This window comes from Choloepus didactylus, chromosome 2 (genome assembly GCF_015220235.1).
Source record: "Choloepus didactylus isolate mChoDid1 chromosome 2, mChoDid1.pri, whole genome shotgun sequence".
Taxonomy (NCBI): domain Eukaryota; kingdom Metazoa; phylum Chordata; class Mammalia; order Pilosa; family Megalonychidae; genus Choloepus; species Choloepus didactylus.
The window spans coordinates 168,561,242-168,576,287 of NC_051308.1; the positions used below are offsets into that span (position 1 = coordinate 168,561,242).

At 35.6% G+C, this 15,046-nt stretch overlaps 1 protein-coding gene across 1 annotated transcript in view; it reads right to left on the reverse strand.

The window, feature by feature from the left end:
• Positions 1–15,046, reverse strand: part of MSH4 (mutS homolog 4) — a 132,322-nt gene that overhangs the window by 23,327 nt on the left and 93,949 nt on the right. Inside the window, exons 9-10 of the mRNA XM_037826895.1 lie at positions 4,292–4,366; positions 438–502 (exon numbers count right to left, since the gene is read on the reverse strand). Of these exons, the coding sequence (XP_037682823.1) occupies positions 438–502; positions 4,292–4,366 (140 nt within the window). The remainder of the gene's footprint in view (positions 1–437; positions 503–4,291; positions 4,367–15,046) is intronic.

Consider the following 15,046-nt stretch of genomic DNA (forward strand, 5'->3'; position numbering starts at 1 on the left):
TATCACAAGTTGTTTCAATTAAGAACCAGGGTGCCATTGTTAAAAACAATATTAAAATTAAACTGCTCAGTATTTAGATCATATTCAGTATTCATTCCACTATTTTTTGGTTACATTAGACCCCTCATGATTTAACAAACGAATCTATTTTTATATTTGCAAATCTTTCCTTGGAGAATGGCTAGAAAAGGAATATTAAATTGTGCATTTATTTCAATTTTTCATGCTATTCTAATTGTCCATCAGCACAAATAATCAAAATTAAAAGTGAAATTTATAATTATGATTTTGATGAAGAGTGTAAAGAGCATTTAGAGTTTAAAGAGCATTATAAACAAAGCTAGAGTTATTGTTCTATAGAATATAGAGTCCTTCAAATCAGTTATCAGGAAGAAACGAATAATCTATTATTTTATTAACAGTTGAGTGACAAAGACCTCTTGTCTTCCAAGGAACCATAGTAAGCTCTTAATAAAGGTGTGTTACAGTTCTTCAGCGCAATCTATTAAAGAACAAAATAAAAATAGTTAAATATAATAAATTCTGGCATTATTCAAATACAACATTTTATATTTTTTAATACTATACAGTTTACCAAGTGCTTTCTTGCTTACATTTTTCCATTTATAGGCACATAGGCAATATTTTAGTTATATAGGCAAGGTCAGGTGGTATCCTTCCCATTTTTCAGATCAAGAGCACATGGCTAATAAATGTCATCTACTGCTTCACTATTAGGACTTTTAATTCTGTTTTCCAACTAATTGTTAACATATAACTACTTACTAAAGGTAGGCCTTTAAACAACTTCCAGTGTTCATTTAGAGAAGTATATATATAACTCCAAAATTTGGGTTATGTATACAATAAGCTAAAAGAGTGCTTAGCATATTTATAAATAGAGCAAATTCTCTGTTCTTAAATGGCACAGTAGGGATTTTATTTTGCTTAATGGAAACCCTGAGTAGTAGTCACTAATTGAAACTTCAACTCCTATTTTAGTTTGCTATGAGGCAATGGCAGTAACTTTTTAAATAAAATTTTTCGCTTCTGAATAGAAAAATAAGATGCATGTATTGATAAAAGCTATAAAATTCATAAAAGCATAAAGAAAAAAATTTAACAGTCAAATTAAACTACCCTTCCAAAACTAAATACTGTTCAAACTATGATATATGTTGTTTCACTATTTCAAATAAAAAATTTTATATCATTGAATCCTTTTCCTCTACTTAATACAACACCCTAACATTAAAAACTATTCACGTATTTTAATAATTCATGATATTCACTCTACAGAAAGTAAATCGTTGCTTCCCTAATTATTCTTATAATCTACTTATCTATAGTTATAATCTAATCTAGTTATATTCAACTTATAATTTATCATTACTATAAATAATGTTACAAGGAACACCTTTTGGCATAAATTTTGGTCAATATTTCTGAATATTTCTTTAGGACAGATTTCTAGAAGTGGTATTATAGGACCAAAAGATACGTTATATGTTGTGACACTTTCCTGTAAAGAATGTACAATTTGAACTACTACCAGAAATCTATGAAGTTGCCTGTCTTACTTCTCTCCTTAGCTGTGAGTAGCCCATTAAGGAAAAGTCTTTTCTTCTTTACAGATACAGTCTATGGTTTCAATTTGAATTTCTTTGATTAAGAGTGAGGTTGGACATTTTGCTACTACTTATCAACTACTTTGATTTCCTCTTTTTGGCCATTTTTCATATTTTCATTGGCATGCTAGTAGTTTCTTATGAAATTATACAAGATTTATGATGACAGAAATTAATATTTTGTCTGTCATGTATCACAAATTATTCCTTTCTTTGTCTTTTATTATTTTGACATAAAATTTGAAATCTGTGTTTCATCAAGTCTATAAATATTTTCCTAGTGATTTAATTTATTTCTTTCATTCTAAGGTGACATTTGAAATCTTTTGCCAGATTACTACTTTCACTATTTGTATCTGTTAGAATGAACCCTATAATAAAATTCGTCCAGATTTTTTATTCATTTTTCTTTTAAAAAAGCACTTATTTTGTCACTTTTATAAAAAAAATGTTTTGCAGAATGCAATATTTAAAAACTGATTTAAAAAAATCACCATTTTCTAACAATCACTGTAATACTTATTTGGGTAAGAGTCATCAATAAATAATAAAATCAAGAGATGGAAGTTTGATGAGGAGTAGGATGTTTACACAGTCTCATAGTATCTCTCCACAGATTACATATTAATTACAAAAGAAAATATAGTAACTTTACAGTGAAGAGATTGATCTAAGCTAACTTCACCAATAATGGGGAAATATCATGTGCTTCCTCATGTGATGTACTCAGAAGGATACCACATTGCATAGAATGTTACTGCCAAAATGCATAAGCTGAACCTATCCATGAAGAAACAATCACACAAATCCAAATTCAGATATATCCAATAAAGCAAATGACTCTTAATCTTCAAAATGTTTATGCCATGAAAGGCAAAGATAGGCTGAGAAACTTTTCCAGTTTAAAAGTATTTAAAAAAATGACATTAAAAACAATGTATGCACCAATGTCTGAATGGATAAACAAAATATGGTATATAAATACAATGGTATATTATTCAGCCACAAAAAGGGATGAAGTCCTGATGTATGCTACAACATGGATGAATCTTGAAGACATCATGTTGAGAAAAATGAGCGAGACACAAAAGGGCAAATAGTATATGACCTCACTGATATGAAATAATTATAATATGCAAATTCATAGACACAGAAAGCAGATTAGAGATTACCAGGGGTAGCGGAGGGAAAACGGGAGCTATTGTTTAAAGGGTACAGAGCTTCTGTTTGTAGTGATAGACAATTTTAGTAATAGATGGTGGTATTGGCAGCACAACATTGTGCATATAATTAATACTACTGATTTGCATATTTGAAAGTGATTAAAACGGGACATTTTATGTGGTATACATGTTAATACAATAACAATTTAAAAAGAAAACAGAAACTGTACACAACAAAGAGAGAACACTAATGTAAATCATGGAATTTAGATAATATAGTTCTAATAATATTGGTTCATCAATTGTAACAAATGTACCATACTAATGCAAAATGCTATTAATAGGGAAAAACTGTGTGGGTGGGGGAAGTATGTGGGAACTCTGTACTTTCTGTGTAATTCTTCTGTAAACCTATGTTCCGGTTTGCTAATGCTGCCATGATGCAAAATACCAGAAATGGATTGGCTTTTATAAAGGGGATTTATTTAGTTACAAATTTAAAGTTCTAAGGCCATAAAAGTGTCCAAACTAAGGTATCAACAAGAGGATACCTTCACTGAAGAATGGCCGATGGTGTCCAGAACACCTCTGTTAGCTAGGAAGGCACGTGGCTGGCATCTGCTGGTTTGTTGCTCCTGGGTTGCATTGCTTTCAGCTTCTGATTCCAGTGGTTTTCTCTCTAAGTATCTGGGAGTCCTCTCTTGGCTTCTCTGGGGCAGACTCTGGGCTTCATCTCTTAGCTTAGCATCTCCAAACATCCTCTGTCTGCACCTCCAAGCATCTCTAAGCATCAGGAAGCATCTGGGTCTGTGCTGGCTCTTAGCTTCTCTCTTAAATAGTCCAGTGAACTTATCAAGACGCACCTTGAATGTGCAGGGCCACACCTCCATGGAAATAATTCAATCAGAGGTTCCACACTAATCAACAGACTAATCAGTCTGCCCCCACAAGATTGCATTATAGAATATGGCTTTTGGGGGGACATAATATATCCAAAGTTGCAAAACCTACAACCATTTTTTAAAAGCGCATTAAAAAATATTTTACAAAATGCATGGTCCTGGATTTAACACAGGAACAGAAAAAAAATGCTCTAAAAAAACATTATAAGGACAATTGGAAAATTTGAATATGGGTTATACATTACATAATAGTTCATAGCAATATTAAATATTCTGAATTTGATGATTATATTATGGTTTCATAAGAGAACATTCTTGTTTTTAGGAGGCATGCACTAAAAACTGCAACTTATTCTCTAATGATATATAGTAATAATTAGGATAATAGTATAGTAATATGTATGTGTGCTGTGTATATAAGTACAGAAAGAGAAAGAATGCAGCAAAATTTTAATAACTGATAAATCTAGGTGAAGAATATGGGAATTCGTTTTACTATTCTTCCAATTTTCTGTAAGTTTGAAATTTTCTCAAAGTAAAATATTAAAACAAACTGATACTAGACATGTTTTGTACAATATACACACATTTAAATTACCTTTAAAGGATCCACAAGTTCCAAGGTATGTTTTAGGTATATTAAATTTGTTATCTTTGATTCAGCTGCATTAACCTGTTCAAAGAAAAATCCAAATGTGGATAACATAAGTATTTAATTCAGAAATGGCTTTTCTTCTTGAATGTTCTGTGCTTTACATTTTTGTATATCAACTGATCTATGATGTCAGCCTAGAGAATGATCAGAAATTACTGACCCACCAAAATTAATCTACCACACTCTCCTCCTAAAAGTCTGAAAATGGGAAGAGTTCACTTCATTGTACCCAACTTTCATTTCTGTTTCAGTCCCTGGGGTCAAGCTTAAATTGTAGTAGCTATAGGAAACACATACAGTTCAGAGTAGCGTCAAGAGACTAAGATTAACCGAAAAAGGCACAAAGGGTATATGCGGATAGATAATATCTGAAAAGTTGAATCTAAATTTCTCAGTTTCCCTGATTGGTTCCTGTGTGTGCAAGTAAAACAATTTTCACAACTCCAGTAGTCCAATTAATTATAGTTTTATCAAAGTAAAACAGGATCAACATTCTAAATTTTATGAATAAACTTTTTACAAATTAAGTTGTACTATCTCTGTAGCTAAGCAGTTCTACTAGACCTGGAGTAATGAGGAATGTTCTTGTTGATGGAATAATTTACCAATACTGACAAAAGGAATGGGGCTTCAGGATATTACAATTGACATCATATTCTTGGTATGGAGCTGTTTCTCTTTGAGGACTCTGACTTGTATAACCACTGCACAACACCTTGACTGTTCCATGACTGTATGAGTCAATTTAGGAGAAGTATCAAAATAATTATCCTTAACCCCCACAGGAGTTATCTCATGTCTTACAATGGATCTCTAAAACTAACTGGAAGATGGAATGAATGAGTAAGTAAGTAAGTAAATAAATAAATAAATAAATTTCACCAAACAGAACAGAAGACAACTACCATCACCATCACCAAAGGAGAACATCTTCCAACCAGATCCACAATTACCTGAGTAACATTCTGCTTGTCACTACATAAGAACATAACATACAGAACATATTAGGTTCAGTCAGTCCTTAAAAGTATATAAACTATTTTCCTACTATGGGTAGAAATATTTGGATAAACATTTTGACAAGCATGTTAATAAAAATTTGTCTCATTATCTGTATTAGTTAGGAAGAGGTAACACATAAATCAGGCTTTTAATAATAATATTCCTTTCTACTAAAGGGAGGCTCATTAAGAGAATACTGAAGTAGAGAGGTGAAAAACTAGTGACTTGGACCAGATTGATAGCAGTGGAGTTGGTAAAAAGTGGATAAATTTCGAATTTGCTGATGGAGGGAATATATGATATGAAAGAAAAAGAGGAGTCAAGAATGACATACAGATTTTTGACCTGGACATTGGAAAATGAAGTTGCCATTAACTGAAATGGGGAATCAGAAGGAGATGTTCGCTTAAGAAGAAAGAAGTTCACTTTTGGATATGCTTAGATAGAGATGCATATTAAACATCACATAAAAATGTCAAATAGCTGCATATTTGGGTATAGAGTTCATGGGAAATATCCATGATAGTGAAAGAAATTTGGGAATCATCAGCATATGGATGGAATTTAAGCCATGAGACCAGATGTGAGTGCAGAAAGAGAGAAGTCAAAGGATTAATTCCTGGAGCATTCCAAAATTTAGATGCCAAGGAGATGAAGAACCAGCAAAGGAGATAAGAAATAGCAGCCAAACAAGGCTTCTATTTCCAGCAATAGAGAGTTGGTAATATGAACTAACCCTTCCACTTAGAACAACTAAAAAGATGGGGAAAACATTTAAAAAATATGCTTGACTTATATGGTATGACTGTGTGATTGTGAAAATGTTGTGGCTCACACTACCTTTATCCAGTGTATGAACAGATAAGTAGAAAAACGGAGACAAAGAAGTAAATGAATAATAGGTGGGAGGGGATGGGATGCTTTGGGTGTTCTCTTTTACTTTTATTTTTATTTTTTTTTGGAGTAACGAAAATGTTCAAAAATTAATTGTGGTGATGAATGCACAACTATATGATGATACTGTGAACAAATGATGGTACACTTTGGATGATTGTATGGTATGTGAATATATCTCAATAAAATTGCATTAAAAATCTGCTTGAAAGCATCAGATAACTAGTAAGATAGCAAAGAATTATCAGGTCATGTCACAGGAGAAGACAGAGGCACTAGGAGGTAAGCTTGGGACTTGGGGTCAGTTCTCTTCAGGGGACATTTGCTGGACAGGGCTTTTCAAAGGCTAACTAGCTGATCAGAGCTTCTAACTCACTCAGAGACATGGGGTGGAAAGTTGGAGTTCAGGAAATCAAGAAAAGTGAGGCTGTTAACCTTCACAGACAACGTGATTCAAGGAACTAAATTCTAGAAGGAAGGATAATCTAGAAAGAAACTGAAGCCTATTTTGAATCACCTCACTGCCTGACTGGAACAAACTGCTCTGGGATTACTAATGCCCTTGGCCACAGCCAAAATCAAGCATAAATCTACTGTGAAGGAAGATAATTATCACCATAATTTTTCAAATACAATATGTGGTACTTAATTAAAAAAAAATGAGAAACTAAAAGAAAACCATAGCAAACAAGAGGCAATAGAAAGAGACCCTGAGGGTATCTGGATAATGAAGTCATCAGAAATGGGCTCTTAACATAACCATGCTTAATTATTTCAAGGGAAACAAAGCAAGATTAAGCATTCTGGGAGAGAACTAGGAACTCTTTAAATGAAGAACCAAATGTAAATTCTCAAACTGAATTTAAGAATTCCATAGACAAATTTAATAGTAAAACAGCTGAAAAGAGAATTCACTTTCTGGAAGATTGGTCAAGAAAAAATACCTAGAATGAGGCAAGGAGAGACAAAAAGATGGATAAAATACAGAAAAGAGCATAAGAACATAGGGGATTTTTTTAAAAGGCTAGCATAGGTGTACTTGGAATCCAAGAAACAGACGAAGAGGACAAGACAAAATCAATATTTAAAGAGATAATACCTGAGAATTTTCCAAAAGTGACAAAAGGCAGCAAGACAGATTCAAGAAGACCTACTAACTCACAGCAGGGTAAGTATAAGTACAAAACAAAAGCAAAAACAAACAAAAAACCATACCTAAGCATATTAGAGTAAAACTGCTGAAAATTATAGGCAAAAAAGACTATCTCAAAAAGTATCAGGAAAAAAACACATTCTTCTCAAAGGACCAATAATAAGACTGAAGCAAAATAATGCAAACTATATTCCACCCTGAAGAGAGAAGGAAATAATAAGTGCAGAAATTAATAAAATAGAAAAAATATATATATAATAGAGAGGATCAACAAAATTGGTTCTTTGAAAGTACCAGCCCAACAGAAAAGCCCTTGGAGAGATTGATCAGGTATAAATAACAAATATTAGGAATGAAACAGAGGACTCACTCCAGATCCTATAGACATTTTAAAAAAATCAGAACAGGATATTATGAATGATTTGATGTCAACAAATTTGAGAACTTATATGAAACTGGCAAGTTTCTAAAAAAAAAAAAAAAAAAAAGTAAGAAGAAATAGAAAATTTGAATAGCACTATAGCTTTAAAAGAGTATCCCATAAAGAAAATTCCAGGCTCAGATGGATTCATTGGTGAATTTTAAATAAACTCTTCTAGAGAACAGAAAAAGAAGAACCATTCCCACAACTCATTTTATGACTCCATAAAACCTTAATACTAGAATCTGATAATGACATGAATAGAAAGGAGAATTCCAGGTCAATTTCATTCATAAACATACATGCAAAAATCTACACAAAATGTTCACAACCAAATCTAGCAAGTCTAATAAAAAATGGCTAATACTAATGACTAAATTCAGTTTGTTTCATGAATGTCATTAGTTTAACATACAAAAATCAATCCATGTAATTTACCATATTAACAGAATAAGAGAGAAAAATATTAGTCAGCTCAATAGATACAAAAAAAGCATTTGATAAATTTCAATTTTTATTATTTATAAAAATGCTTACCAAACTAGGATTAGAAGAGAATATTCTTAATATGATAAACAGTATCTCCAAAAAAACCTGCAGCAAATATCATATTAAAAAAATGAATATTGAAAGCTTTCTTTCTGAGATTGGAAACAAAAGAAGTATTCCTGCTATCTCACTTCTATGCAATATTTTACTTGATGGTCTTGGCCAGTGCAATAAGGTTCTCATCTTCTACCAAAAACAAGTGAAAATATAGTAATAAAACTATCACTATTTTCAGACAACATAATTTATATGAAGAAAACCCAAAAGATTGTACTGATAATTTTTTAGAATGGCAAGATCAACAAGTTTGATGAATCAAGGTCAATATATAGCAACAATTATATGTCTATATATTTATTACAAACAGAAAATGAAACCTAAAAATATGCCATTTACAATAACATAAAAAGTAACAAATACTATGAATAAGTCTAAGTGTTATAAATAATATTTATATAAATGAGTGATATATCATGTTCATATATTGCAAGAGTAAATGTTGTAAAGACTTCAATCTTTTCAAATTGATCTATACATTCAATAAATTCAATGCAATACCAATCAAAATCCCTTCAGGTTTTTTTTTTTCCCCCTGAAACCAATAAATTGATTCTAAAATTTATACAGAAATGCAAACAACAAAAAATACGAAGACATCCTTGAAGAAAAACAAGGTAGAAGGACTAACTCTACTGAATAATAAGGACTTGTTATAAAACTATAGTCGTTAAGAAACTGGGGTATTGGCACAGAACCAAAAGAATGGAACAGAACAGAGTCTTGAAACAGATTCAGCAGTTAAGTTCACTTGTTTTACAACAAATGTCTGTGGAGCAGTGGGTAAAGGACAAGTCTTTTAAAGAAATGGTGCCAGTACAATTATGAATCCATAAAGGAAAAAAATGCAACTTGGCATCTTCCTCACATAATTTGTTTGTTTGAGAAGTAATTCCAGTAAGTACAAGCAAGTGGGTGTGGAAAGTGAGTCAGGGAAGAGAAGGACACTAATATAGAGTGCATTATGGAGCAGATAGATTATCACTGTATGGTTATGCCAGTTTGAATGTATTGTGTCCCCCAAATGCCATTATCTTTGTGGTCTTGTGTGGGGCAGACCCTTGGGTGCTAGTTAGGTTTGCTTGGAATGTGCCCCACCCAGCTGTGGGAGATAATTCTGATGAGATGTTCCCATGGAGGCATGGCCCCGCCCATTCGGGGTGGGCCTTGATCAGTGAAGCTATATAAATGAGCTGACTCGGGGGGAGGAAACTGAGTGCAGCTGAGTGTTTTGAAGAGGAGCAAGCTTGCTAGAGAGGAACGTCCTGGGAGAAAGCCGTTTTGAGGCCGGAGCTTTGGAGCAGACGCTGGCTGCCTTCCCAGCTAACAGAGGTTTTCCGGACACCATTGGCCATCCTCCGGTGAAGGTAACCGATTGCTGAGGTGTTACCTTGGACGCTTTGTGGCCTTAAGACTGTAACTGTGTAGCGAGATAAACCCCCGTTTTATAAAAGCCTATCCATCTCTGGTGTTTTGCATTCTGCAGCATTAGCAAACTAGAACAATGGTACCGTGTCTCAATCCTGCTGGAGACTTCTGAGAGATGGATAGAGTAAGCTTCGGGAGCTATCTCCAAAGTAAGGAAAATTGTTCACTAATACCTACTTAATATAGGTTGAGGGTTGTTGCCAGGTGCGTTGATTCCCAAATGGGTGCTTCTGTGGTCAGTCTTAGGTGCTTGCAGTTAGAAACTTTCCTTTTGTAATAGTGAATGCAAAGATGATGTAGGTGGCATATCACTAGCAATTGGTCCATAATAATGAGTGAAAAAGCACACTTACAAATTGGGAGAAGATATTTGCAAAGATGGCTCAAGTCCGAAATATGAAAAGAAGTTCTACAAATCATAAAAGATAAACAACCTAATAGAAAAATGAGTAAGAGACTTAAGCAAGACTTTCACAAAAGAAGATATTCAAATACAGAAAATATACATAATAAAACCAATATACAAAACAAAACCACAATGAAATACCACCATCTACCAAACACTATAGCTAAAAGTTTAATCTGACAATATCAAGTTTGGGAGAGAAGCAATGGGAATTCTCACATACTGGTGATGGCAATGTAAACTGGTACGATCATTCTGAAAAACATTTTGGAAAAGATTTTAGCATTATCTATTAAAGTTGAAGATATGTATATCCTCTGTCTCAAAAATTCCACTTCTAACTATATATATATGTGCAAAAGTGTAATAAGAGACAGGCACAAGATATTTTTAGTAGTATTAGTTCTGATTGTCAACAATTCAAAAGTCTAACAATAGTGAAAAGGATTGATAATGGCATGTACAACAGAATTGTACAGCAATGGAAATAAGTTACAGCTACATGTAAATCATGGTTGAATCTCATAAAAATAATGCTAATTAGAAATTGAACATTAAAAATGCACACCAAATGATTCCTTAAATGCAAAATTTTATAAAGAACAGGAAAAAATAAATTATCAAAATAATAAAAAATGAGGTAGGGATTACTAAAAAGTCAGGATAGTAGCTGCTTTTTGGAATGTAGGTAGAGAGTAATGATTAAGAAGCAGCTGAAGGAACTTCCAGGGAAGATGGTGGAGCTGAAGAGCACACTCCTTCTTCAAAAACAGCCAGAGGACAGGCAGAAACTGTCTGAAACAATGGTTCTGGGATTCCAGAGGCCAGGGGAGCACTGTACAGCATCCAGGAAATAGCAGGGTGGGCAGACTGAGAAGTGGCATTAAAAAAATCTATGAGTGAATCATGCAGCAGCAATGGCCAGTGCCCATCTCCCACCCTTGAGGCAAGAAGCCTCCATGAGGTCTGTGGCTAGCTGCTGGGGATGGAGGAGGTCATGAAGCCTTCCTCTCTGGGAACAGGAGAGAAAGGCTGAATGCTGAGCACGTCTTCTGATAGGCAAGTTTGGAACACTGGGTCCTGGCTCTGAATCAGGGTTCGAGCCTGCCCTCGATACTCATTCACTGTTGATGGGAAGGGAAAATGGTTCAGCCGCTGTGGAAGACAGTTTGGCAGTTCCTCAGAAACCTAAGTATTGCCATATGATCCAGCAATCCTGCTACTAGGTATATACTCAGAAGAAATGAAAGCAGGGATGTGAACAAACATTCACACATTCACGTTCATGGGGGCATTATTTACAATTGCCCAAAGATGGAAGCAACCCAAGTATCCATTAATTGATGAATGGATAAGCAAAATGTGGTATATACATACAAAGGAATATTATTCAACAGTAAGAAGGAATGAAATCCTGATCCTTGTGACAACATGGATGAACCTGGAGGGCATTATGTTGAGTGAAGTTAAGTCAGACATAAAAGGACAAATATTGCATAATCTCACTAACAGGAACTAAGCATAATAAGCAAACTCATTAAGTTAGAATCTAGTATACAGGTTACCAGGAGATAGAATGGGGTTAGAGAATAGGGAGCTGATGCTTAATTTGTCTTAGGTTGACTGTAAAGGTTTGGAAATGGACAGCGGCGACATTAGTACATTTTTGTGAGTATAATCAACAGTGCAGACTAATGTGTGTGAATGTGGTTGAAAGGGAAAGTGTTAGGTCATGTATGTGATTAGAAGGAAAACTAGAGGATAAAACATGGGGCTTTATAACAGTGAACCTATGGTGGACACTGTCTTTGGTGAATAGTACAAATACAAGAATGTTTTTTCATGAACTGTAACAAATGTATGACACTATCACAAGGTGTTAATAATAGGGTAGTATAAGGAAAAAACTATTCCTAATGCAAACTGTGGACTATAGTTAGCAGTAATATTTTAATATTCTTTAAATATAAATAAATCTATAGAGACTGCATTAGATTAGTGGTTATGAGGGGCTGGGGAAGGATAGAGGGATTGAGAGGTGACTCCCAAGCAGTATGGAGTTCTTCTTTTTGTAGTAATGAAAATGTTCTAAAATTTTCTATGTGTTTATACTAAAAGCCATTTATTGTACATTTTGGATGGATTGTATGGTATGTGAATATAGCACAATAAAACTGCCTTTAAAAAGATGTAACACAAGCCAATATAGCCCTATATACATTATTCCCAATAAAAATATACACAATAAAAAAAGAAGCTGAAGGGCTTCTGGTTGAACAAGATGCATAAGACACTCCAGGGTGCCATTCCCCCACAGAATCTTTGAACAACTAGCAAAAATTGGCAGAGCCATCTTCCTCAAAACTCAGAAAAACACTTAAAGGACTGCATTTACTGGGAAAATGCTGAAACAAAACAAAAAAAAAAAAAGAGGCTCTAAAAATGGTAGGCAAAGCTCATAGCACCCTTGCTAGCCCCTGGTCCATTCCCTCCCTATGTCAGTGTGGAGCCAGCCTGTGTGGAGTTTCCCTGACCCTGTTCCAGAGGGAGTACAGTAACCACTAATCACATACTGGGGTGCCAACCTATCAGGTGGAAACCTGCAAGACTGAACCAGGTACTTATCTTGGGTCTGTCTCAGAACTTGTTCTACAGGCAGAAACAGCCTGCAGAGAGCTAAAGCAGTTGCAAAAAACAATGAAGTCAAAGCAGCCTGGAGCAAAGGATTACCTGTATTAAGTCATACAATAGAACACCCAGGAGGAAGTTTATTTTATAGGGAGTAGAGGGGGCATCAGAATTCCTATACATGGGGGAAATCTGAAGGCCACCAGAAAGCCAAGGAGCAAGTACAAGCAGAAGACAAGAAGTAGGCTCCACTCAGATTCAGATAAGTCTGACAGGACTCTGTTCTTTACATCTGCCTCATGCAAATATTAGTGAAGGAAATCAACAGTCAAAGCAGAGCCAATTTACAAAGACGGTGAAAGGTGTTTTCTTGTGTGGGTTTATACATTTTTGTTATCTCATTAAGGAAATCTCTGTCATATCACCACCTCAGTATAAATATAAGGAACAGTTCAGGGACTGAATTCCTGAATTAACACTTTAAAATATTAAAATGTACAGTGTGCAATGAAAGATTACAAGACAAACAAAGAAATAGGAAATCATGGCCCATCCAAAGAAAAGGTTAAAAATCCAGAAATAATCAATGAAGACCAGACTTTGGAAATATCAGATCAGATATTTAAAAAATGATCCTCATGGAAGAGGGGGAAGATGGCAGATTAGGAGAGTCAGGGAAAAAAAAATGTCTCCATGAAAAACACTAGATAAAAGACAGAAAGTGTTCCAGAACACCAGTTCCAGCATTCCACTGACTGGACAAGGTCTGCTAAATCCACAGGGACTGCGCACTTGGTGAAATCGAGAGTCTGCATTCAGAAACAAGTGAGGCTGCTATGGACACAGCAGCCATGCGGCAGTCAGGAGAAACTGGGGGTTGGTGTTTGGAGAGGGATTAGTTCAAAAACCCCAAAAATGCGGATCTGGCAGTGAGAGCCATGCAGTTGAGTGTTGGGGTAGTGCCTTCTGCACCCCGGGCACCCACCTCAGTATCTGGTGTGGACGACAGCCTTTCGCATACCCACGGCTAATTGTCCCAGAGCTAGGAAGGCAGAGGTCTGCGAAAAGGAGGAAACTACCATGCCCCATACAGCCATCTTTTCAGTGGGCTGGGAACACCCCTGTGCGGCACCATGGCCCAGAGCTACCTGGTGCAGTCAAGTGCAGTGGGAAGTTTCTTCCAAACCCCAGTCACCCGCCTCAGTATCTGGTGTGGACAATAGCCTTTTGCACACCCACAGCTAATTGTCCCAGAGCTAGGAAGGCAGAGGGCCGCTGAAGGGGGAATTTACCATGCCCCATACAGCCAACCTCACAATGGGCTCGGAGTGCCCCTGTGTGGCGCAGAGGCCCAGAGCTTCCCTTGGAGACTGTGCTCACCTGTGACGTTGTGCTGTCTTCCCCTCATAGAGGCCCTTGGAGGCGGGACTGGCATAGATGTCCCAGGGGTCCTACACCAATATCAGGGACTTGTGGGTCCGTGGCAGAGACAAACTGTAGGGAGACTGAGCCGAAGGTCTGGACTCCTACAACAGCCTTAAGTCTCCAGGAATGCCTGGGAGGTTTGATTCTGAGAGCCGCCCTTGCTCACTAAATGCTCAGACACACCCCCCACATTCAGGGCTGGCAGCACCAACTACACAAGGAAAGTTGGTGCACTGATTGGACCCCCACAAGATTTGGACCCCCACTAACCTCATAGACAAAGTTGGGAAAAACTGCTTTGAGGGTAATGGGTGGCTTGCAGGTGCCATCTCCTGGTAACTCAAAGAAAATGCACTCCACCAAGCTGTAGTTCTGACAAATGAGATAATTGTTCAAATAAGCATGCATATCCTAAAAGAACCCTATTAAGATAAGCAAATGCCAACAGGCAAAAAACAACAGGAAATTTTAAAGCACATGAAGAAACCAGAAAATATGGATAACCCAAGCCCAAACATCAAAATAAAAATATCAAAGGAGACATAGGACTTGGAGTAATTAATAAAACAACTAATGACAAACAACAAGATCATGGAACAGGATATAAAAGACATGAAGAAGACCCTAGAAGAGCATAAAGAAGAATTTGCGAGAGTAAATAAAAAAATAGATGATCTTCTGGAAATAAACTATTGATCAAATTAAAAAGATTCTGGATACACACAGCACTAGATT